The sequence below is a fragment of the Choloepus didactylus genome, chromosome 14 (assembly GCF_015220235.1).
Source record: "Choloepus didactylus isolate mChoDid1 chromosome 14, mChoDid1.pri, whole genome shotgun sequence".
Classification (NCBI taxonomy): Eukaryota; Metazoa; Chordata; class Mammalia; order Pilosa; family Megalonychidae; genus Choloepus; species Choloepus didactylus.
Window position 1 is genome coordinate 94,772,393 of NC_051320.1, and position 25,787 is coordinate 94,798,179.

At 48.0% G+C, this 25,787-nt stretch overlaps 1 protein-coding gene across 1 annotated transcript in view; it reads right to left on the bottom strand.

Annotated features, from left to right (window-relative positions):
* Positions 1–25,787, bottom strand: part of TRAPPC9 (trafficking protein particle complex 9) — a 743,379-nt gene that overhangs the window by 209,911 nt on the left and 507,681 nt on the right. Inside the window, exon 20 of the mRNA XM_037803518.1 lies at positions 19,135–19,245. Coding sequence (XP_037659446.1) covers positions 19,135–19,245 — 111 coding nt within the window. The remainder of the gene's footprint in view (positions 1–19,134; positions 19,246–25,787) is intronic.

Below are 25,787 nucleotides of genomic sequence, written 5' to 3' on the forward strand. Positions count from 1 at the left end.
CTATCCAGCTGGCAGGTGGTAGGAGCCTAAGGGTGAGGGGATGGCACTGGAGCTGAGGACAGAGGCTGCCCCCGAGCCTGGTGTTGCACTGCAAAGTGCATCAGGAGAGGAGAGCCCCGGGGCTCCCACACAGATGTCTGGCTGCACAGAGACTGCTGAAGAGAGCCACCAAACGCCCAAAGGGGCTGGCACGAGCGACCCATTGCTGGGCAATCCTTCCCCCCGTGGGAGGGGGTGAGCAGGAAGCCCGTTAAAAACCTCCTCACACTCGCTTTGTGACATCGGGGAAGGCTTCAGAGGCTGAGCGAATTCAAGTGAGCGCAGGCTCCGCAGCTGGAGAGAGGGACCGAGTGGGGCAGTATGGGACGCAGTCGTCCCAGGGAAGCAATGGCCTGGAAGCGGCTTTTCTAAACCCATTCGATTTGGCTGCAGGGTCCACGGCAGGCAAAGCGGAAATCCCTCGGGATCTCCAAGGACTCCACCGTCACGGGTGCACCTCAAACTTAGCAGGATGGCCACTGGCAAAACAGTGACAGTGGGAGATGAAATAAAATGGGCAGGGGTCAAGTCCAAATGTGACCCAAACATCCCCAGAATACACCTGGGATTCCCAGTGGACAAAATTGAACAAATTCAATCGCACACACAAAACAATAAAAATGGGACAGTGTATATGATGCTGTTTTGAAAACCAAAAAGTATTTTGTAATATAATGTGCGGTGGTGTCTTTTTTTAAAGCAAATATCATATATTTCAAATATAAGATTTGTGCATTACAAAAATTGAAAAACACAGAAAAAAAATCACCCATGGTTCTATCAGTTGAACATTTTGTTGTACTTCCTTCCAGTCACCCCCACATATACACATTTTATTCGTTAGTTGATTTCTAGATATTGTCTACTGCTTCATAAATACCATTTTTCCTTGTGCCTTTTCCACTCCTTCAACAGTGAACATCATCCACTTTGCAGGGACACACCCGAGGCCAGCCTGGGGCCTGGGTCTCTGGGGGCCACACGCCTCGGTCGCTGAGCCTGGGAAACCACATGCGATCCACCCAGCTGCGAGGGCAGCACTCGGGAACACCGTGGTGGGCAGCGGACACAGAACCGAGGGTCCAGTACCAGGAGATACATGAACTTCCAAGAACGGCCCCCAACCCGGAGGTATCAGGAGCGGTGGGGGACTTCCCCGAGCCTGCAGACAAGGCCCCGCGGCCCTCTCCTGCTCCGTGGGGCAGCTGGAGCCCAGGAGGTGCGTCCCTCACAGCCCTGAGGGGCTGTGTCTTCTGCCCAGGTCCAGCATCACTCTCCTCTTTGTGACTAGGGAGGATGTCCCTAAAAATTCCATAAAAACAAAATTTCTGATCGCTGCATCACATTCAATTACATAAATGTACCATAATTGACTAATCATGCCCTATTGTTGGACATTTGGGCTGTTTCCAATGTTTCCATATTATAAATAACCCAGAAATAAACATCCTTGTGTTTAAGGCTTGGTCTGTGTTTCAGGGTTTTTCCCCCACCAGGAGCACTTCCCAGGAGGGAATCACTGTTCCAAAGGCTTCCGAGGCCCTTTGTTACATATAATCACAATTTGTTACAGATCATCACAAGGCAATGCACGCGGTGGTGTCTCCTCTTCCGGGTCCCCTTGAGTTTCGGCTCCCCGTGGTGGCTTCTCTCTCTAGGTCTGAACTTCACTGTGCTTATAAAGGACCCCAGTCATCCAGATTAAAGTCCAACCCAATCCAGTTGGGCCACACTGCCACACTGTAACTAAAAATAACATCTTCAAACGCTCTTTTTTTAATGGGTCTGCACCCACTAGAACGCAGACCAAAACCAAGAACATGCCCAAACTGGGGTACAAATTCAAAACACCCCAGAGATTAAAAAAGGGTGGAAAAACATGGCAAGATGGTATAAACTCAAGCACTTAGCAAACGTTTGATGGAGGCTAGATTTTTAATTTCCCTAAAATACTAAACATTTCTACCAAGGATCTTTAATCCCCAGTGCTATTAATACACATACTTGAGATGATTATTCAATGAAGGTAGGAGAGGAATGCTGTCCATGAAATCACCAAGCAGCAACTAATTTGTTCCATCCTCACTGAGCATAACTGGAAACCTGCAGTTTGCACTGATCCAAAAAAGCAGGGGGAAGGCCACCGGGCTGTCCCCCCTCTCTGGGCCAGTGCCTGCTCGGGGTCTCCCTTCCCTCACCAGCGAGGAGGTCAGCGGCTCCCCCAGCCTCACTGCCCCGAGCACAGCTCTGCACACACAGGCACTCAGAATGGCTGCTCAGTGAGAAACCACTATTTCATAAAACAAGCCGGACCCTGCCCTCCATAACCTGAAATCCCGAGCCTTGTTCCGCTCGCAAAAGTTACAGGTTCTTCCCACGTGGCGACCCTTGAAAAACTGCCTTTCTCCAGGCTAAGCCTGGTTGCTGCACAGCTGCTCTGGGCACCAGCACCCCCCAGTGCCCCCCAGCGCCCCCCACCTTGTCAGCACCCGCCCTCCTAGGTGGAGTCAGTAGGAGTTGCAGTGCTTAGAGCTGCAGATTGGGGGTGACAAGGGGGCCCTGAGATACTGTTTGGCAGAAATGATGCACTCAAGAATTTTTAATTGTCAGAAGTATTTATCGAGGACAAAGGTTCCCAAGGTAAAGAAGTGGAGACCGGCTAACTAAGACTCTCCTCTCCAGCGCCCGTTAGCACTTGCCAACCATGACCCCTGCTTCCCTGCTGTAGAGACATCCCGACACGCAAGGAGCAAACAAACAACCTAATTACTTCTTTAAAGACAGAAAAGAATCACAAAGGAGAGAGATGCAGCTACATGTTAAGTACAGAGTCTGCTGTGTGCTGAATACAGAGCAAGTTCATGAAGGATGACTAATTGGAAATAAAAGAATTTCCTTTAACCTAATCACCAGTAAATAGCAATGAAGGAAGCAAGGCAGACACATCTCAGAGAGCCGTGCAGCATACATCACAATGTCTTCTCTTGAAAGAGGTCTGCAGAGGGAAAAAAGGCCTTGGTGCCCATCAGTCTTAGAAAACCACCTTTTAAATGGGAAGCTTATTACAGCCATGAAGAGCGTCCAATCAACAACAATTCCAGAGCGCCTCCTCCGGGCCAGACACCATGCTGGGTTTAGGTTCAAGGGCAGGCAAGATGGGCTCCCTGGCTTTGGGGCTGCCCCTCCTGGAGGCTGTGCCCTGGGCCCAGAGCTCCAGGCCAGGGTCCAAGCCCTGGCTCCCTGGGTGTGCAGCCTGCGGGAGGGCAACGTGGCCTCTGGGCGTCGGCTCACTGCTCATGCCAGGCCGGGCCACTCCCCGACACACTCCCTGCTCTCAGCACCGTCCTTCCACCCTGCTCCCTGCAGTGGGGAGCACAGGTGCTGAGGGACACACAGAAACCCAGGCCTGGCCCTTATTACAGAATATCCCACTGTGTGCAATTGTGCATGCGGGTGTTTTAAACATCTTCTCAGTCTCGGTCTCACTTATAAACTGGGGATAAAGATGCCTGTTCTTTAGAGTTATTGGGAGGCTTATTCAAGCCTGCACTCAGAGCAGGTAGCACAGGGGCAGGGGCATGGGGGTGCCCAGCACTCCCTCTCTGATCCCCTAGAGCAAAAACGCCTTGAGGGCAGAGATGGTGCCTTTTCGCTGTAATTCTCATGGTGGCTTGAATATAGGAGGGGCTAATACACAGGACAAAAGAGCAAGTGTCACACTCTCTGCTTAAGCACGCCAGGATTTAAGTGATCCGATCTCTGTGACCTTTTTAGCACTGTAGCTGGCATGCTGGTCAGCACATGCCTACTGTTCAGCACATCAGTGCCTTCTGAATGAATATAGGAAAGAATAAAAGAATGCACAGTCAATTGCAAAGTGGTATGTAAACACAGGATGAGGGAAACAAACACGCATCCTTGAAAGATGGCATAAAATTAAACATGACCATGGAAAGCTTTAAGATACTTGGTAGTTTTCCCTGAAGTGCAAAGGAGGTATGGTGGACTGTGCTATCATTCAAAGTACTCACTGCCCCGTCCTACGGGATGGCCCTTCCCCTCACTGACTTCAGGCCTGTGCTGTGACCTGCTTTGACACACAGAACGTGCAGGGAAGTGACAAGCATGCCACTTCCAAGCACAACGTCCATGAAGCATCATGTGGCCTATCCCCTCCTCCTTTTCCCCGGCCCAGAGAGGGAATGAGCCGTCAAATGAAAGCACAGAGGGACAGCTAATATCAACCCCGGGTGGGCAAGGGACATGAATGGAAATGAATGTCCTGTTCTAAGTCACTAAGAGTCTGGGGTCATTTGTCGTTGCAGAATAACTTGCCCTAACCTGAATGGCACCAGAGGTGATTCAATTCAATTCTCACTGTGCAGGATGCACAGAGAGATGACGAGCACACGAGCCCTCTCAAAGGCGGCTCCCAGGGCAGGGCAGACGTGTCAACAGAAACCCTGCTGCTGTGCGAGCTGCAGAGTGTGCGGGGACCAAGGGCAACGGGAGCCTGTGACCGTGGTGGGTCCGAGGGCCTGGGGGAGCCTCAGAGGATGAAGAGATGAGCTGGCAGGCTGGGGCGCTGGCAGGGCATTCCAGAAAGAAGGCACAGGGTGAGCTATTAATAGTCTCACACTCCTATGATGCCGTATATTATATTACTCTGGCATCTCTTCTGTCTTCTCTTTTCCTTCTGCTGTGGAATCATAACCGGAAAACACATGCATTATATTGTTGGCCTTTAAGAAATGCACAACAGCATGGATCTGTGCCCAATTTTTATGTTAAACTGAGAAACCTGCAGCCTTTCTTCTCTGCCTCTGGTCTTACCTTCTCTCCACTGCTCAGCCACCTGCTTATTGTCCTATTAACAGTTCCCTGATTTCTAACAAGCCTGGAGACAGCCCCCAAATCCAGTCTTAAGTTCTTTCCTATGACATGCCTAGTCTGTCTCCTGTCTTCCTTGAATCTTGGGGCTCTCCAAAAAGATCCTGACATGAGCTGAGAGATAAGGCTGGATGGAGCAACAGGACTCAGCTGGTCTTTCGGCTCCCTGGCCTAGCTCTGCCTTGCTCTGGCATCACCTCACAGGGAGACGCCTAACACATTAGCAAAGCCCACATGCCTCAGGGTGGACATCTCCTCCACCTGGCAAGCACCACCCCAAAGGCCCTTCACCTTCTTTCTCTCCGTAATTACGTATTACTGATACTATAGGGCACCTATTTCTCTAAACGGGGAGGGGGGCAAGCTACCCCTTATGGAGAAGTTACTAAATACCAGAATGGCAGTGGCCAGGCACGTGAAGCCACTGTCTCAGTTTTCACATAATCTGGCAAGGCAAGCTGCATCATCATCCCCGTTTCATGGAAGTCACCACTGCTGCTCAGAGGTTAGTAACTCACCCATGATTACATGACATGCCAAGTAACGGAGATGGGATTCCAACCAGCTCTCTGTGGCCCTGGAGGTCCTGGCCTCCCCAGTATTTAAGTGGAGGGATTATTAGCTACAACTGCACCTCAGATAAACCCCACGCACCATAACAACAGCGTTCCAAGGATAGTAAAAGTAACATGCACACCTGTGTGTGTGCAGGTGTGCAGAAATACACACTATATCTCTGAACACACGTACACATGCAGCACCTATACGTGCATGCATATAATACAGATGTGACACAGTCATTCCCAATTTTGAAGATAAGCAGGGACAACTGGTAAGATGGCACCAAATAGGCCAACACCTGTTCCTGCACCATAAGACACAGTGTCACTGCTTCAGGAGTCCTGTCAGACACACCCACCTCTCCCTGAGTGACCCACGGGCCCCTCCTTTGTGTGCCCCAGTGTCTTGGGCTGATCTGCAGGGAGGTCTTGCCCATCAAACAGGGCTGGCCTGTGTCCCCCAATAGACGAGACATTACTATTGGCATCCCCAGCACCTGGTGAGCCGCGCAGCCCCCATGAGAGCTCAGCTCACAGCCAGGAATGAAGGAGGAAGCAAAGCCCGGTGGGACCCCTGCAGCAGAAGTCGCAAAGCCTTGGCTCAAATCTGCCTCTGACACACACCTGTGGTGCCACCTGGGACAGGTCACCTGATCTCACCGAGCCTCAGTTTCCTCATTTGGCAAACAGATTCAGGGAGGGGACACGGTGGATATGAAAGCCTCCGGTTAACACTGAAGGGCTATAAAATCAGAGAGTGCACAGTATGAGGTGCAGCAAATGGTCTGTGCAGACAGCTGCAGAATGTTCCTTTCCTCCAATGCCAGGAGGCATTAAGTCACAAGCCATGGGAACCAGAAAAGCTTTCCTCTGACATCTGGGTTTTACAGTGTCTCTCTTGGGCAGGTTCCAGTGACTGATAGGTCTTCTGAATTAATGTAACTTTGTGGAGACTTCCTGAACTGACACAAATTAAATGCCTCCATTATGTCAGCCTCATTTCACTTTGGTTTTGCTGCCAACAGTCCTAATCGGCAAGCACTTTGCTCTCAGAGTCAGTCTCGATATCCACGTTCCAGCCCGTTTTCACCACGGCAGCATTTCTTTCATTCTGTGAAAAATGTTGGGTCAGCTGCAGCCCAAGGAGAGACTGATTTTTCTGGGCCATGAACCAATCTGCTGATAAGCTACAGCCTCGCCCCAGAGAGAGCAGTCCTCAGACTGCCTCAGACCCCACCAGCCCGAGCAGGCCCGTGTCGCGGTGGCCGCACGCCCAGACTCGGGCCACTCCCACGATGCGGACCTGGAACATGGCACCAGGTGGGCGTCCTGACCCTCCTCTTTCCTACTCCTCCCCAAACCAAGGGGAGAACTGAGCCCCATTCCGAGGCTGGAAAGACTGGAGTCAGGAAACAGGAGGCAGCTACGCCAAACGGACAGTGCAGACAGCGGGGCCCACGGTCAGGAGCTGAAGCAGGTCTAGGCAGGCAGCCGCTGTGCCCCACTGGCCCCTCCCGTGACCACGGAGCTCGTGGTCCCCTTCACTGCCGGCGAGTTGATGAGATAAGGCCAACCTCGTCACATCACTCTCCTGCCTAATTCCTTTTCATGACCCAAGAAGATGGAAAAGCTCACCCTTCCCCCTGCGCTGCCTCCTCTTCTCCCTGGACTTCTTTCCCTCCACCTCCCAGCTCCATCCACTCCAAATCCCAGGCCCCGAGCAAGGTCTGCACCCCTCTCTCACCTCCTGGCCCATTTCCTGGCCTGAGCAACCCCCAGCCAGGCTGGGTGGGGGTGAGCTGGGCCTGGCCCTGCCTTCACACCCACAGCAACTGGCAACGGGTCACATGCTGAGGCTCAGCAGCAACCCCTCCAGCCTGTAGCTTTCTGCACCAACAATTGTCTTGTTCTCAGCTGTCACACCAAGACAAACACACCTGGCAAGGTGACAGGCTTTCAATGAATGCTGAATGCTGGCAAAGCTACTGGTTATATATTTCAGATTTCTACTATAAAAGAGCACACCTATCGCCAGCATATCCTACTGCCACTCCATCTCCAGGCCCACAGACCATCAGCAGTTTGAGAGAGGATTTAATTCAATACATTAAAGGGGACAAATACTGATTTTATAAAACTTCCATAGTACAATTCTGATGTGGGGATGAGCCCAAATGTACACACAAGAAGGTTCTGTATAGAACACTAGCATTTTATACTTGCCCTTACCAAAGATTTCCCCATAGGAATAGAGAGATAAATTAAGATGATGAAATCATCATTTTTAGGAGGATATACCCCTGGCTACTGGGAGCACAAAGAATGCCTTTCTGCCTATCAGAAACTAAGTGTCCCTCCTGGGCAGACACACTGCAAAACCCTGCAGTAGCCTCTGGGGAACCCGATTAGAAAGCGCAGCCCCTTCTCCATGCTGGCACAGACCTGACAGGCCCCCCAGGCAGAACGTGAACTGAACTTCAGACCCCGCACAAGCTCCCCCAGGCCAGTGTCACCCATGCCAGGCTCAGCCTGTGCCCCCAGATGTGCTGGCCCCAGCCAGGCCTCAGTCCCAAGTGACACTGGGCACTGGCGCCTCCATCAGGGCGTGTCCATCCCCACCTGAGCCAGACCTCAGCATCTAAGCCCAAACCGTGATGCAACAGACAATGGAAAAGTCAGAGCCCAAAGAATTACTCCACAACAAAGCAGAGGACGCAAAAGAAATAAGTCTTTATCACCATGATGTTTATAGATGAGACAGGAGGGAAAAAAGATCAAAGGTCAAATTCTCCCCTGCCAAATTCCAGCTCAGCCCTGGCCAAGACCTCTCCACCACCCACCAGGGCGGTCAGCTCAGGTCGGCCTCCTCCAATCGGCTGTAAAACTCCGGGGAGACAGCTATGTCCTCCCTTCTGCCCGTGGCCTACCCCGTGGGGTAAGGGGAAGGAGGAATGGGCTCCAACAACCGAAGGGCGGTCGGAATCAAACAGCCACTATGTTCTTCATGGTCAAGTGTTTTTACAATAAGAATCACGTAAACTGTCATCTACCTGGATCGACAGATGCTCGTGACGCACCAAGCGTACAGGGTGAGAGCAGGGCAGGGCGGCCCCGTGAGTGGTCCAGGACAGGCAGCTGACATGGGGTTGGGAGCTCTCGGGTCCTGCAGGCAGAGCAGGCAGCCCCCTCTCTGCCAGCCTGGGAGGCAGGTGGCCCCTGGTTCCAGACCTCCCCAGATGGGCTGGGTCGTGGCCCACTGCCCCCACCTCGCCACTGCTGTTATCACTGCTCCCGTCCCCGTCTCGGCAATATCCTGGACCATGATGAAACTGGGCTGGGAGCATCTCAAGGCGTGCATTACCAAGCGAACACACCTAGGCCATAGGCACAAGGGGATCAGATCTGAAAAGGTCAAAGCATTAGATCAATGCCAATATGACAGTGACTATCAACATGAATAGAAATGACCGAGGAAGCAGGTGAGACAGGAAACGCTACGTGCACCGCCAGGCAGGGGCCGAGGCACACTTGGGGAGCCACATCAGGCGGACGCAAAGGAGGTGCCCAGAGGGGTTTCTTCCTAACACACCCCTTGGCAATGAGCTCCTTCATCCTGAGCACTGCCTGAGAGGGTGACAGATGCTGCTACAAGAGGCAGGCGTGATGGCCAGGCTCCAAAACTGTTCCAGCAACCTTCAGGATCCCTCAGGGTAGAGAGCCACTGGCCACTCAGGGCCAAGAGGACCCACACATGAGCTCCCCGGCCACCACAGCTGGGAGGTGCAGGGGCTGGGTCATCCCTCACAGTTGGCTGCAGCCTGTGCCCCAGGGCCACCCCGGACCTTGTGCATCTTCCCATACTAATGGGTGGCAGGCCGCAAGGTTTGGGGGTGGTGGTGAAGCAGGGGGTTGAGATTCATCAGAATCCTGTGTCTCTCTTGAGCCTGCCATGGTTGAAAGATGGATGGGGAATTTGAGAAATAAGAGGGTCAGTTTACAACGCACCCCATCTCAAGATATTTAAGAGAAAATAGGGTCATTTCAATGGGGACAAGGATATGCAATACGAAACATAAAGTGGAAACTATCTTGGGGCCTTGGGCAGGGCCCCCAGGCTGGTTGCTCAGCCACATGAGCACCAGGCTCCGCCTGAACCATCCAGGCAGAGGAAAGTCAAGAAAGATCATAGACCTGAATGTGAAGTCTACAACTGTCAGACTTCTAGGAGGCATCATAGAAAATCTTTGTGACCTTGAATTATGCAAAGATTTCTTAGACACGACACCAAAAGCACACTCTAAAAGAAAAAAATTCACCAGTTGGACCTCATCAATATTTAAAATGCCTCACTATTAAGGAAATCAAAAGACAAATGACAGACTGGAAAAATATATTTCTAAATCATGTATCTGGCAAAGGGCTTTTAACCACAGGATATGATGAATGCTCAGAACTCAATGATGAGACTAACAACATGATTAAAAATGCACAAAGGGCTCAGGCATGTCACCAAGTGAGATGTGAATGGCTCCTAAGCCCCTGAAAAGGTGCCCAGCATCAGTCATCAGAGAACTGCAAATCAAAACCACAACAGGTACCACTGCATGCCTTTTAGACAGACTAAAATCCAAAACAGGAAAGTGGCCTTCAGGGCTTCCCAGGGCACACGCAGCCCACCCGCACTCTCCTTTGCCTTCTGTGGAAGCAGCAGCTGGAGCCTGCCCTGTGCACCCGGCGGGCGGCGCCCCTGCCTCTGCTTCTCCAGGGAGGGTGCTGGGGGAGAAGCAAGGTGTGCGCCGCAAACGGACCTGGTTAAACCTGCGCATTTGGGAACTGTTCTAGTTTGCTAATGCTGCCGGAATGCAAAACACCAGAGATGGATTGGCTTTTATAAAAGGGGGGTTATTTGGTTACACAGCCACAGTCTTAAGGCCATAAAGTGTCCAAGGTAACACATCAGCAATCGATTACCTTCACTGGAGGATGGCCAGTGGTGTCCAGAAAACCTCTGTTAGCTGGGAAGGCACGTGGCTGGCGTCTGCTCCAAAGTTCTAGTTTCAAAATGGCTTTCTCCCAGGACGTTCCTCTCTAGGCTGCAGTTCCTCAAAAATGTCACTCTCAGTTGCACTTGGGATATTTGTCCTCTCTCAGCTTCTCCAGAGCAAGAGTCTGCTTTCAACGGCCATCTTCATACTTTCTCTCATCTGCAGCTCCTGTGCTTTCTGCAAAGTGTCCCTCTTGTCTGTAGCGCCTCTTCAAAACCTCACTCACAGCTGCACTGAGTTCCTTCTGTTTGTCAGCACGTTTATATGGCTCCTCTGATCAACTTAGACCCACCCTGAATGGGCAGAGCAACACCTCCATGGAAATTATCCAGTCATCACCCACAGCTGGGTGGGGCGCATCTCCAAAGAAACACTCAAAGAAATCTAATCAACAATGATAACATCCGCCCACACAAGATTACCTCAAAGATAGTGGCATTTGGGGGACACAATATATTCAAACTGGCACAGGAACTCAGCCAGGCGCGTGACCGAGAGGTCCCTGAGCTATCCTAGACTTCAGTGAGCTGTCACTGCCCCAGAAGACGACAATTCTACAAACTTTAGTTATCATCAGAGGAAGCAGCATTAGGTCTGACAAGTACACACAGAGGCTGCTCAACCTGCATTTGTATCGGAAAGTCCCACTCACCCTCAGTTCAACCTTGCCTTATTCTACCCTCAAAAACGACATTCCACTAGAGAGCCAAAGATGCCGCCAATCCCCCCGGTGGCCCAGCCCAGTCCCGCCCTGCTGAGCTGCAGTGGGGGCCAGGGGGTCTTCATCCCACCCAGCCCCCCAAGAGCCCACTGCGATGCCAGCACTCATCCAAGGCCTCACCCCAGCGGCCGCTGAGACGAAGAGCCTTGATAATCTGCTGAGGACAGCGATTTCGAGCTGAAGTTATCCAGAAAAGGGCTTCTTTTCTTCACCTGATCCCTTCCCAGACCTCAGACAATAAAGTGCTTTTGTATCTTGTTTTGTTTTGAGCTTATGAGGAAGAGGTGGTTCTCAACGTTCACTGATCCATCGAGGGTGAAGAGGTCTGCCTTTGGAATAGAGGCTCCACACAAGGCATCAGAGGTGTCGGGTTAGGTAAGGAGAAAAGATCAAATAAAGGCTCCATCACAGAAAGAAAGGTAAGCAGAGCTGATGCCTTGAATGGGAGTTCATAACACTAGCTGTGAAGTAATTCTGCCAAAAAAAAAATTGCTGGATATGATCAAGCCTCCAGACCCTACTGCTAACTAAGAGCCGCGGGAAGCACAGGGAGGAGGTGCTGGAAAACAGCAGCGTGGCCCACCCTTTCCTGGGTGCCTCCTGCACATCATGTGTGGTGCTGGGGGCTTAACAACAATGGGCAGGACAGGTATCGTTCACTCCGTATTAGAGGAGAGCTCGGCAAGGCCAAGGGCTCGTCCAAGGTCACCACGCGAGCTAGAGGCAGAGCTGGGAGCCGAAACAGGACAGGTGTGGCCTCTGTGAGCTCAGCCTTGGGGCAGCGGACTGGGCAGCGGAGTCACCTGACGACACGGGCGGGGTCCCTGACACGCAGGGTGCACACTCCAGGCATGATCCCCCAAGGACAGCAGGGGCAAAGCCACAGAGAAACACCCCCTAGCTGAGGGGCCTGAGGAACAAGGCTGCAGCATATAGAAAGCCAACCCAGAAATCACACAAAAGGAAACAATTTTTCCATCACCTGAGTCAGCAAATTGCAGCATTTCCAAAGAACTGAATTTCTCTAATCAAATTGCTCCTCTCAGCTGAGCTCTCACATGTCTTCTCTCTGCATATGAATCATTAGGGGTCCTATTGATTTCAGGGGCATCCTGGGTTTCTATTAGGAAAACTTTACAAACAGCTAATTGGAAGGGAGGCCTTCTGGGATGGTAGAGACAGTTCGGGCAGGGAATCAGGAGCCCTGACTTCCAAGAGCACTCTGCCAAGGGCTTGCAAAGTGAACCTGAGCCTTAGTTTCCCCATGTATCAGTTGAGAGGATGAGAACAAGATGGCCCCTTTTTGTTTTTAGAATCTGAGTTTCTGATGGTTTTTCCCATTTTCCTTTCAGATAGACAGGAAAAGAAGGTACACAGAACATACAAGAAATCCCTTGCAACTCAGAAAGCCTGGAGACAGGAAAGCCAAGGGCGAGGAAAACAGACTGGTGAACTGAAAGGGGCAAGGTATACCACCAAAGGATTGAGAGATGTCAAAAAGAAAGAAAGAGAGGGAGTGGGAGCGGGAACGGGAAAAAAAGAGAAGAGAAAGAAATATGGCTTAGTAGCAACTAGTAATAACACTGGGCTTCGAACGATTAAGTAACAGTCTGATGATTCACAAAGCACTTGGGAGTGTGTGAAGGAACTAAAAGAGGAAAGAAACCAAATGTAGAGACAGTTGAGAGGTGGAGCCAGAGATGCGCGTTTCTGGGCTAATTGGATAAACAGGACCTGCACAGTATGAGAAACCCTGGAGCGTGGGAAGCAGGCAGACGGCACTGCACCGACCCTGTATCCGTCCACAGCACACTAGTGTATGAACTCCCAGAGGCAGGTCAGGGTCCCTTTCAGCATCCTCCAGTGCCCAGAAAAAGCACCTGGCACAAGAGGGTGCAGGGCGAGTGTGCGTGGAACGGGCACAGGCGCTACAACCTCTTTTGGTGTAATTTTCCCCAAGCATCTCCCCAAGATGCTTCTGTGAGGAATCCACGTAAGGCCAGAAGCACTTGAGACGGTAGGGGACTGCGCAGTCCTCAGCTCATCACCACTCTGAGCCTCAGAGCATTCATCGGAAAATGGGGCAATGCAATGGTGCCCACTTCACAGCTCACCAGAAGAAAACCACGAATATCAGCCCCTGCAGATCACTAGTTGCTGCAGCAGAGGTGAGGCCTGAGCTGGTCCACAGGTTACCAAGGACCCTCTAAGTAAACAGCGATGATGGCAGTGGCAAGACGAAGCATCCAGGCTTCCCACTCCTGGTTCAGACCTCCATCCGTGACCCTCCCAGTGCCCACTCCAGGATCCAACCAAGCCAGGGCCTCCCCACAGCCTCTGCATTGTCACAGAGAAAGTTCTAAGTACCGAAGTTGTAGATTTGCCTGTGGAACTCTTTCCTGTTCTGTAATCCATGCATGTGCACTATCAAAACAGACGACAGGGTGGATCTACTCAGACCCACCCACTGATAAATCTCAGCAGCGATGATGGCCTTGGAGACTTTTTGCTGCCAGGGCAGCCGTGCACAGAAGGGCAGGGCCACTGCTGTGAGGGATGGATGGAGCAAAGCCGGTGTAATGGTTTGAAGCTGCATGAACCCCAGAAAGACATGTTCTTAAATCTAATCCATTCCTGTGGGTGTGAGCTCGTAGTAAGGTAGGACATTTTGACAAGGCTACTTCAGTTAAGGTGTGGCCCACCTCATTCAGGATGGGTCTTAATCCTCTTACTGGACTCCTTTAAAAATGGAATGATACACACACAGAGAGAGACAGAGAGACAGACAGAAAAAGCCATGGAAGCAAGAAGCTGAAAGCAACAAAACCCAGCAGAGAAGGTGGAAACCAGGGGATGCCGCCATGTGCCTTGGCATGTGGTGGAGGAGCCAAGGATCACTGACAGCTGGTCTTCAGGAAGACAACATCACTGGATAATGCCTTGATTTGAACATTTTCATGGCATCTGTTCTAGTTTGCTAATGCTGCCAGAATGCAAAACACCAGAAATGGATTGGTTTTTATAAAGGGGATTTATCTGGTTACAAAATTACAGTCTTAAGGCCATAAAGTGTCCAAGGTAACGCATTAACAATAGGGTACCTTCACTGGAGGATGGCCAATGGTGTCCAGAAAACCTCTGTTAGCTGGAAAGGCACATGGCTGGCATCTGCTCCAAGTTCTGGTTTCAAAATGGCTTTCTCCCAGGATGTTCCTCTCTAGGCCGCAGCTCCTCTTCAAAATGTCACTCTCAGTTGCTCTTGGGGTGTTTGTCCTCTCTTAGCTTCTCTGGAGCATAAGTCTGCTTTCAACAGCCATCTTCAAACTGTCTCTCATCTGCAGCTGCTCTCTCAGCTTCTGTGCATTCTTCCAAGTGTCTCTCTTGGCAATAGCAAGCTCGCTCCTTCTGTCCGAGCTCACATAGTGCTCCAGTAAACTCATCAAGGCCCAAGCTGAATGGGCAGGGCCACACCTCCATGGAAATTATCCAATGAAAGACCTCACCCACAGTTGAGTGATAACATTTCCACAGAAACATCCACTCAAAAGTCTCCAACCCAATCAACACTAATACGTTTCCTGCCCACGCAAGACAGCATCAAAGACAATGGCATTTTGGGGGACATAATACATCCAAACCAGCGCAGCCTCAAAAGTGTAAGCTAATAAATTCCCATTGTTGAAGCCAACCCACTTCATAGCATTTGCTTGGAGCAGCCTAGGAAACTGTAACAGCCAGGTATCCTCAAGCATGTAATGACATAACATTTATTAATATAAATCATAAAGAGATTTACACAAAAATGAGGCCGCCATGAAATTTAATTTTTATAGTTTCATAATTATGCAAAAACACAATAAGTATCATATCTTAATTTTCCAGTAAATTAAAGCCATTGCTGCTGGTGGCACTGCATTTTCTTAAGAACATTTGCACTACTCTTCTCTTGGAAAAGACCTCTACTGTATCCGTTATCTTTTGAAACCAGATGAAGTAGAATGCCTAACTCCAGGGTCTGAGCCCAAATAACTGTGGGTACCCGTGGAGGAGGGGCATGTGGGGGTCGAGGGGCAGCTGGCGTCGGGCAGTCCTGGGCTCCAACTCCCAGTAGCTGCAGGAACTTGGCGAGTCTTGACATCTCAGAGGAGCCTGCCCTCCTCATATGCAAAAGTAGGCATGACCCCTGCACTCTGAAGGACCATTGTTGGGGTTCCAGGGGCAATGACCTGTGAGAATGCATCTGGCAGCACACCTCACCTGAGGTGAAAACGAATGTTAACACAAGCATCTAGCTTCAAGACGGGGCAACAGCGTCTTGAGGTCACAGCGGACAGTGCGCAGTCCCAGAAAACCTAATTACAGACCAAGCATCGCAAATCATGTTCAGCCAAAAACAGTTAACTAACAACCCTGAATTACAGAACTGACGCATCAACTCTGCCACCGAAACTCACAAGCTGGGAGATGAGCCGCTTGTTTCCAAAGGAGCTTTTAAAGAAGAGATTAGGAAGCTAGAAAAGTACTTTCCATGCCAATCTGTTTAAACGCTGATTTTAAATTATAAAATTAAAAAGATACTTATAAGAAATATAACAGTGATATTTTTAATTTTTAAAACTGCCTACTTGTAGCTGATCAACAACTCTTTCCCCCAAACACAAACGTGTGCACGCACGCTCACACACCCACGCCCGTTTCTGTCATGCTGTCCTTCTACCTGGACTACAACCCCCAATCTCTAGCCCAAGCTAACTTCTACCCATCTGCCACGTCCCGTGTCCACATCACCTCCTCCAGGAAGCCCCTCAGTTCCTGCCCCTGAGTCTGTAGGGGGCAGGGAGCGTTCCCACATGCTTTCAATTCACCCCACACCTTGCAGCAGCTGCCTGTCTGTGAGCCTCCCCTCCACACCGGAACACAAGCATTAGGAGGGCCAGCTGGTACCACGGTCACTCTTCGTCTGACCTCCTGGCAGGGCCTGGCACCAGAGACACTCAGTAAATATTTGCTGAATGACTGAAGTGATGAATGAATGAATGAAAGCCAAAAACCCCCATGTTCTTCCTCCTCACCCTTCCTTCTGCTGGTTAAAATCGGACTTTCCAATGCCGACTGCACGCTTCTCAGAGGCTGGGCAGAGCTGAAAGAGGAGCCTTGCCCCAGCTTTGTTTCTGCTTCCCCTCCTGCCTCGCTCCAGCCTGTCTTGCAAACTTTAAAATCCTCACCCAAAGCTTTGCCTGGGCATCTTCTCCCCTTGGCGTGTGGTGCAGCAGGAACACAGGTTTTGACATCTGACAGTTACTTCTACTCAGTTTGTTTATCTATAAAATGGGACAAAATTTACCAGATGTGGGTGCTTTGAGGACTAAATGAGATTTCACATGGAAAGCACCCAACCTCTTCCAGAACACAGTGCTCAGTAAACATTACTTCCGTACTTCCTGCCACACAGCAATGCAGGATGCTCCTGAGCATCCATTCCCATCCACAGCTCCGGCACTGGGATAAAATCTTATACTGGGAGGGGCAGGCCCCAGAGGAATCTGTTTAGAGTTGGTCTCTCTCCCGTTTGCAGGCCACCCTCAAAAAGCAGTCAAACGCTTCTTGACACAGGAATGCCACGGTCTTGCAGGAAGCACCAGAGCCGTGTTAATGACAGGAGCATGATTTTTCATGTAAGGCTCCCGCATGCTGTCCGTGAGGACAGCCGGTGCCCCAATTCCTAGGTGGCAGGAGGAGCATCTCCTGCGGTCACATGGAGAGAGGTTCGACGGGGGACTGAGCACCCCCATGCCCTCAGGGAGGCAGAGCCCACCCACGCCCACTTCGGAGTGGCAGCGTCTGGGCAGAGGGAAGCCTGCGGGGCTGTGAGACGGCTCCTGGGGGTGAAGGGGCGCGTCCCCAAGGAGGGGGAAGCTTGGGGGCGGGAAGAGCGTGCCACCACCTCTGCCTCCTCCACCCGGAGCTGCTCTGTGGAGCCACCTGACCTTTCAACCAAAGGACTGTGAACCCCTTCACAGCGGTGGAGGGTGCTTTGGATCCAGGGAGACTGCAAGGCAAGAGGTATCTGGGAAGGGGAAGGTGGGACACTCCCTACATCTTGCAGGGCCTCCAGAAGAGAAGCGAGCTGGAGGGGCTTCAGGGCTCTACTTTGCAAACACAGGGACACGCAGCTCAGCCACCCCTCAACTGCTGGGCATCCTCAACAGTGGGGCGCTGGGAGCACCAAGGGTGGCCCCTAGAGAACTGTAACCCCAGGCTTCTGACTTGCTCCACCCCTCCCACCCTGCCCCCCGGGTTACACCCCTGTCACACTGTGCGGCAGCTCACAGGCTACGGCCCGGTCAGGGTGGGGAGGACCCTTATTTCCTCATCTTGGCATTCCCGGGGCCAAGCCAGGGCTAACCACACGGCAGGTTCTCACAGTATCAATATTTATCAAATGAATATTTTATGAATGAACAAAAAAATGTGAGTGAGGGAGCATTAAGATTTGAGCATTGAAGCAAAAAGCTTAATGATGAAGAAGCCTGAAGCAACGACTAAAATGCAGTTATGCATGACTTCCACTACCAAGAAGGATTCCAGCTTACCACACAGAACAGGCTTAGCAATTTATAATTTTGTAGAAACATGTTTTATATTGCTGTCCAAAGACGACCAGGTTTCTACACTCTGGGATCTCAGGCTACCTCTAAACATCCAGAAAAGAAGGACAAAACAGAAGGCCGACAGTTCCACAGGCAACTTTTTAAGTAATGAGGGCTGGAATTGCTGGGCAAGGAAGAGGTATGTTTAGTTTTACAAGCAACTTCCAGGCCTTTTGCTAAAGGGCTTTGTGCCAGTTTGGATGTATTATGTCCCCCGAAACTCCATGTTCTTTTGATGCAATCTTGTGTGGGCAGGTATATCAGTGTTGAATAGACCGGAATTCTTTGATTGAGTGTTTCCATGGAGATGTGACTCAATCAACTGTGAGTGAAACGTTTGATTGGATAATATCCATGGAGGTGTTACCCTGCCCATTTAGGGTGGGTGTTAATTGGATCACTGGAGTCCTATATAGGAGTTCACAGACAGAAGGACCTGAGAGCAACTGAGAGTGACATTTGAAGAGGAGCCGCAGCTAACAGAAGACAAAACACCTCAAGAGCAACATTTTGGAGAACGCCATTTTCAAACACAACCTGGGAGCAAGCAGACACTAGCCACGTACCTTCCCAGGTAACAGAGGTTTTCCAGATGCCAATGGCCTTTCTCCAGTACAGGCACCCTTTGTTAATGCCTTACCTTGGACATTTTATGGCCTTAAGACTGTAACTTTGTAACCAACTAAACCCCCTTCATGAAAGGGAATCCATTTCTGGTGTTCTGCAAAACAGCAGCATTAGCAAACAGGGACAGGGTTGTACAATTTTACATTCCCACTAACAAAGTACAAGAGTGCCAGCTGCTTCACACCCTCATCGACACGTGGTGTTGCTAATTTCAGCCATTCTGATGAATGTGTAGTGGTCTATCACTGTGGTTTGAATCTGCATTTCCCCATTGACTAATGATGTTAATGTAAGCTATTTTTTAAATATTTTATTTCCTCAAAATGAGAGAGAGAGGGGGAGAGAGAAATCTGGAACAAATATAGCAAAATGTTTAAATCTGGGATATGAGTATGCTATGTTCATAAATTATTTTCTGTATGTTTGAAGTATTTCACAAGCAAAAACCAAACATCATTCCACCTATATCTTATTCCGTCTCTAATCCATCTATGAGAGCAAGCTCGTAGAATCCAAGCTGCAAAGGGTGCACTCAGGCACAGCTTCAGGGTCTGGGAGGGCCTGCTGGGGAGCGTCCAGGGGCCCACGGGTGGGACACTTACCGCTGGCACTCGCCGGCATGCAGGATGAGCTCCTCATTGCCCTGGGCGCTGATGGTCAGCTCATGCTCTGTAGAGTTGAAGACATCCAGAAGCAGGTGGCACTGTCGGGTGCTGCATTGAGAAAACGAGAAGACTCAGAACCTTCTAGTAGTCAAGAGAAGCACAACTTTGCCTTTTTGTCCTCTCCAATGATTCTGCGCTCCTTAACAGTGTGATTTATGAACATGTCAAATGCCCCTGGACTGGGTCAGATAACTGAGACTTACTCTGCACAAACCATGAGCTCCAAAAAGTGGGTTTGATGGCAGCTCCTCCTTGGTCCTGGAGTCCTGTGGACATGTGCTCGCAGCCCAGCTCAGCCCTTTGCAAACCGAGTGACCTCTGGAAAGTAGCCCCAGTCCTCCCAGCCTCGGTACATTATGTGCACTGGAATGCTGACTGGGTAAGGAAGCTAACCTGGATGGACATGCTTGACATTTAGTGTCCCTCGGTGAGGGATTGCATTTTCCACCAGGTAGCAAGCAAAGTGCAGGCAATGGCACATAAAGAATTGTATAATGACTGAAAACGCACATGTCTGCTAAGTGTTTCTTAGAACAGAGACTACAGATTACTCATCTTTTCAACTGTGACAGATAATGAAGATTTACTCAATTTTCACCCATTTGAGAGCCCTACTCCTTCGTTCTCCTCTATTAAAGAAGGTAGGGAGTGAAATACTCAAACTCCCACCACCACTTGCAGCAAGGGGGTCCATGTGACAGCTCCAGCCAACAAGATGCAGGCCTCTGGAGAAGCCTTCCCTCTCCTCCTGGAGGACGGTGCCTTGGAGAAGGAGCTTCCCCTCTTCAGCCGCCTTCATTCCTTCTCCTCCCTCCCTAGGAATGAGCTGGAGGCCTAGATGCTCAGCGACCATTCTGAGACAATAAGGACAAAAGCCACATGTTATGGATGACAGAACTGGGGAGAGGGGCCTGGGCACTGACGGCCTCCCTGAGCAGTCGTCACCGCGCACGCTGCCTCCCAGGTCCACAGGAAATGAAAACACAGGCTGCGTCTCCATCCCTGCTGAACACCTGCCTAAAACTAGCACAGCATCCCAAATGCCAAGTATCACGGATGGCATGTGACAGGTAATCAATAAATGTTGGCTGATCTGAACCGACTGCTGAACTCCAGCTAGAAGAAGACAGGGAAGTCAGCAGCCAACGCAGAGTCTCTCCCCTTCCTGGAGGAGTAGGGTGAACGGTTCTGCACAGGGAAAACAAACGCAGAGAAAACCTCTGGGCTCTGATTCATCTTTACCTCTGTGCTTCTTCAAGCCATGGCCCTCCAAACGGCATTTGGATCTTCAGATGTATTTCTCGAAGTGGGAGGTAAGGCTCTGCTGGCTGCCAGAAGAGTCAAGTAGAGGAAAGGGGGAGGGGACTACACTGCTGTGTGCCAGGCTGCTTGATGGGTGCAATCTCTCCATGAGAGGCTGGGCAGCCTATCACCACCCCTTCACCGAGGCACAGGGGTGGGGGGGCATAACTTGTCCAAAGGTGTACACACATGCACACACAAACATGGACATCACCTAGGAGCCACATCTGTGGAATATCAGGGTTTCAAAATGTGCAGATGTGACCACTCACGGAGGATGGCCGAGGTGCCACACTGTCGTTTCTGTGCTACACCACGGTGCGGGTGGTGCACAGCCCGTGTCTCTGCAGGGCAGCTGTGCACTGGCTGACTCAGGTCTCTGGGCGGGGGCACCTAACCCAGAGGTTCAGCACTCGGAAAGCATTCGTTACCTCCAGCAACTGTCTGCAAGAAGTCTGTTCACTCAGCTCACAGAACAACGAGCCTACAAGAATGAAGAGACGTCTATTCTACCTGTCATAACTTCATGAAATCTTTAGTCACAGCAAAATCTCTCATCAGAAAAGGGAATTTGTAAAACATTTATCAGAGGAGGAAAATGGAAGTGATTTTAAAAGCAGGGAATAAAAGATTCAAATACATGTTTTCACTCAAGAATACAGTGCTGAGAAAACTGGATAGGAAGGAGCAACTCAACACAAATACTTCTTTTGTCCTTTTTTATTTTTAAAGCTGATTCACTGAGTGTGAGGCATCTTGATCCAGGGGTTCCGCTCCTTCTAACTGTTGACATTATGAAACATTGGAGGATCTTTATCTGCTACATGTAAATTAATCCCCTTTCCCACACTGTATGTGCCCTCCAGAATGTCATCTGCTCTGTGTACATTTGAAAACTTGTTTGAGTATACAGTTTATTTTTTATTCTTGTTTCCTTTTGTTTGTTTGTTTGTTTCTGGATCTGCCTTTCTGAAGAATGGGAAAGTCCTGGAAAGCCTCCTGGAAGAACAGAGGGTGGCACTAATCATGAAAGTTAGACACGTGTTCCACGTTTGGGTGGGAAAGGCGGCACACACCCAGCAGCGTGGAGGAACACGCATTTTGCGAATCTGAAGCAGTCACACGTGGAGTAGGCTGGGTAAGAGGGAGAAGGGGCCAGGTGGAAAAGAGATGTAGATTCCAGGCAAACAGAAAAATGTGGGAGAAACCACTGGATGGCTTTAAAGTGTGTTATTTCCTGTGCCTAAAATTGGGAATTTTATTAATTTAGTTATTCAACAAATATCTACTGAGTACCTGCTGTGTGCCTTTGGGATATGGAAACAAACGAGAAACACAGAATCTCTGATTCTACGGAAATTACATTCCTGGGAGGGGGTAGGGCTGGAAATGATGGGGCAGTTAAATTTTAAAAATTGTTTTAGTCATATTTTATAAAATGAGGAAAATAAAACAATTCAAAAGAAGTTCAGAAAGGTTGCTGAATACAGGCATAACACACACAAACATTATTACACACCAGCTAAAAATAATCAGAAAATAAAATTTTTAAGAAAATATATTTCTAATAGCAATGCAATCCACAATGCACCTAGGAATAAATCTAACAAAATATAGGCTAGACATTTATGGAGGAAATTATAAAACTTTATGGGAAGATATTAAAGAAGACAAATACATGCAGAGAAATAGTACGTTTAAGGTAGGGAAGACAATGTTTTAAAGTCACCTCTTTCCAAATTCATCTATAAATTCAATGCAAGTCAATAAAAAAATTCCAACAGGGTTATTTTGTGTGTGTGAAACTTGACAAGCTTTTTCTAAAATTTTTATGTCAGAGCAAAGGGCCAAGAACATGCAAAACGATGAAGATGATTTCTGAAAGGGATTTGGTCTACCAATATCAAGAGTTGTAATGAAGACTGCATTGGGGCAGTGATAAATAAATATTGATGAAAGAAAAGACAGCCCAGAAACAGATCCACAATATAAGGGAACTGGGTAGATGCCTGAGGTGGCACTATTGATTGACAGAGAAGCGATTCAATGAATGATGTGGAGACAGGTCATGCATACAGACAGAAACTTAAATCCCTACTTCACACCAGGAGCAAAATGAAATTCCAAATACAAGACATATCTCTTTTCATCTTGCTTCACTTTACTGAACCTCACAGATAGTGCCCCCCCTTTTTTTTTTTTAAAACAAACTAAAGGTTTGTGGCAGCCCTGTTTTTGAGAAAGTCTACTGGAGTCATTTTACCAATAACGTGCTCACTTCCTGTCTCTGTGTCACATTTTAATTAAGGTATGCACATTGTTGTTTTAGACATAATGCCACTGCACACTTAATAGGCTATAGTATTGTGTAAAGATAATATTTATATGCACTGGAAAAGCAAAAAATTCACGTGATTTGCTTTATTGTGGCATCTGCTTTATTGTGGTGGTCCGGAATCAAACATATAATATCTCTGAGGTATGCCTGTAGATTGAAGAAATAACTAAATGTAAAAACAAATACTAAAAAACATTTAGAAGAAAAGGCTTCTGACCTTGGAGGACAGAAAGATTTTTCAAATGAGTTACAAGACATACAAGACATGAATGAAAATTTTAAAACATTTGGTGCATTCAAATTAAGAACATTTACATGATGAAAAACATTGTAAACAAAAGCAAGGACAACCCACATTGTGAAAGGGTGTTGCTAACACATAAAACGGACAAAGGATTAGAATACAGAATTTATAAAGAACTATAAATCAGGAAAAAAGCTATGACCCAAAAGGAAGGACGAGAATGTATAATTTAATGCAGAAGAAACTCAAATGGCCAATAAATAGGAACAGAAGCTAAATTCAACTGGTAATCAGGAAAATGGAAATAATATTCTAAGATACTATTTCACACCCAACCATTTGGAAATATTTTAAAAGTTTTCTAGTACCAAATGCCAGCCAAGAGGTAGATCAACAAGAAATGTGAGGATTCTAGTTCACTACTGTTAGGGGCACAAATTGGTACAACAATAGGGAAAACCTAGTCAAGTGGTAGATGACTATCCTCTGACCTAACACCAGTACTTATAGCCACACACACACACACACACACACACACACACACAGAGTGGGAGGGAGCACACCCTCTCAGAGTGGGACACAAGGACACATTTAAAAATGTTCATTACAGGATTGTTTAAAAGCAAAAAAGCTTTTAACTTAGTGTACATCAGCTAGAGAGTAAGTAAATTTGGTATAGCCAGACAGTGGAAACCTATACAGAAGTGAAAATGAATTAAATAGAACTATATACATTAATATAGATAAGTCTCAGATGATAAAGTTGGGTGAATAAAAAACAAGGTGCAGAAGATACCATATGGTGTGTAATTGCATCAAATTTTAAAATATTAAAAATACTCTACAATTGTTTATAAAGAAAATAGTCATTGCTGGTGAGGGAGGAAGAGAGAAGGTGTCAGAGAGGCACATAAAGAGCTTTAACAATATCATTTTTATGTCTTTAACAAAAGACCAAAGTTAAAATAGCACACAAAAATTTTAAAATTTGACAGATCTCTGGAGTGGACAGATTGGTATCTCTTTTATCATTTTTATATTCTGTATTCTTGAAATATTTTAAAAACATGCTTGTAAATTCACTTACAATATTGGCAAAGCCCGGGTTCCCCTCAGAAAGCAGAGCCCACAAGGAGGGGCTCATGGGGAGGTGAAGCCAGGAGGAGCGGGCGTCTGAGACCTCGGGAAGGGGAGGCGGGGAAGCAGCAGGGAGCCTGTAACTGAGACAGTCAACCCTAGGGCAAATGGGCTCAACCCCACAGAGCCCCTGGGAAGAGGAGATGTTTCCTCCACCAGCTCTGCACCCAGTCGTCAGGCACCCAAGGGGTGCTAATTACTTCACACTTTCATGCCCAGGTCCAGAGCAGTTTCCATGGGCATCTAATCCTGCAGCCTCAGAGGAGGTTTATAATATACCAGAAAGCAAGAGATCCTCCTCACAGCAGAAGTCAGGTGCTGTCAGCAAAGAAGAGCCAAACTGAAACTTCAGAAAAGAGAAAGACAATAACTGAACTGAAAATTCACTGCATAGGATTAATAGCAGAATGAGAACAATCGAGAAGAGAATCAGGAAACATGAAGCTTCATTAACAAAATCATGCAATGGAAAAAAAAAGAGAAAAAATATTGGAAAAAATAGAGTCATTTGGGAAAACAAAAGTTAAATGCCATGTCTCAGGAGCTTCAGAAAGAAAGAAGGAAAAGCATGGAGCTTTGGAAGAAATAACGGCTGAAAATTTAACAAATTTGGCAAAGATACTAACTTATTGATGCAGGCAGCTAAGTACACCCCAAACAGTATAAATTAAAAGAAATCCAAAACCAGATACATCATAATTAAATGCAGAAAGCTAAAGAAAAAAAAACAAAAAACAAAAAACAAAACTCCTGAAAGCAGTCAGAGCAAACAAAGCATTTGACACAGGGGGAGAGAATGATTAAACGTCTGAAGATTCCTCATCAAAACCAATGGAGGGCAAAGAGAAGGAAAACATTTTTAAAGAGCTGAAACAGAAGAACTATAAACACAGAATTCTCTATCAAGTGAAAATATTCTCCAGGAGAGAAGGTGGAACAAAGACATCATTACAGGTAGGAAAACTAAGAAAATTACTTGTCAGTAGACTGACGAAAGTATTTCAAATGAAAGGAAAATAATACCACAAGGATCCTTGGAACATCAGGAATAAAGAAAGAGCAACAAAACGGTAAATATCTGACTAAATATAATTTTCTTCTTCAGTTCTTTCAAAAGTATGGTAATTAAAAGCAAAAATTATAATACTGACAGAGTTTTCAAAATATATAGATGTAATACATAATGCAGCTGCAATAAAAAGGAAGGGGGAAAAGACTTATATTGCTTTATGTTTTTCACATTCTACTAGAAACGATAAAATATTAAATCTAAACAGATTATGGAAAGGTAAATGTGCATATTGTAATCCCTAGAGCAACCACTAATACCACTATACAAAGAGATAAAGTTTGAAAACACAAGTTATATATTAAAATGGATAAAAAAAATTCAAATCATCCTAAAGAAGGCAGAAAGGAGAAACAAGATAAAAAAGAAAAAGAAAAGAAAAGAAAAACAAAGACCATACAACAAGCAAAAAAGTGAAATTATAGATCTAACTCTTGAATTAATTAAATGGAATGCCTAAACATTCCAAATAATAGACTCAGACAGGATGGAAAACAACA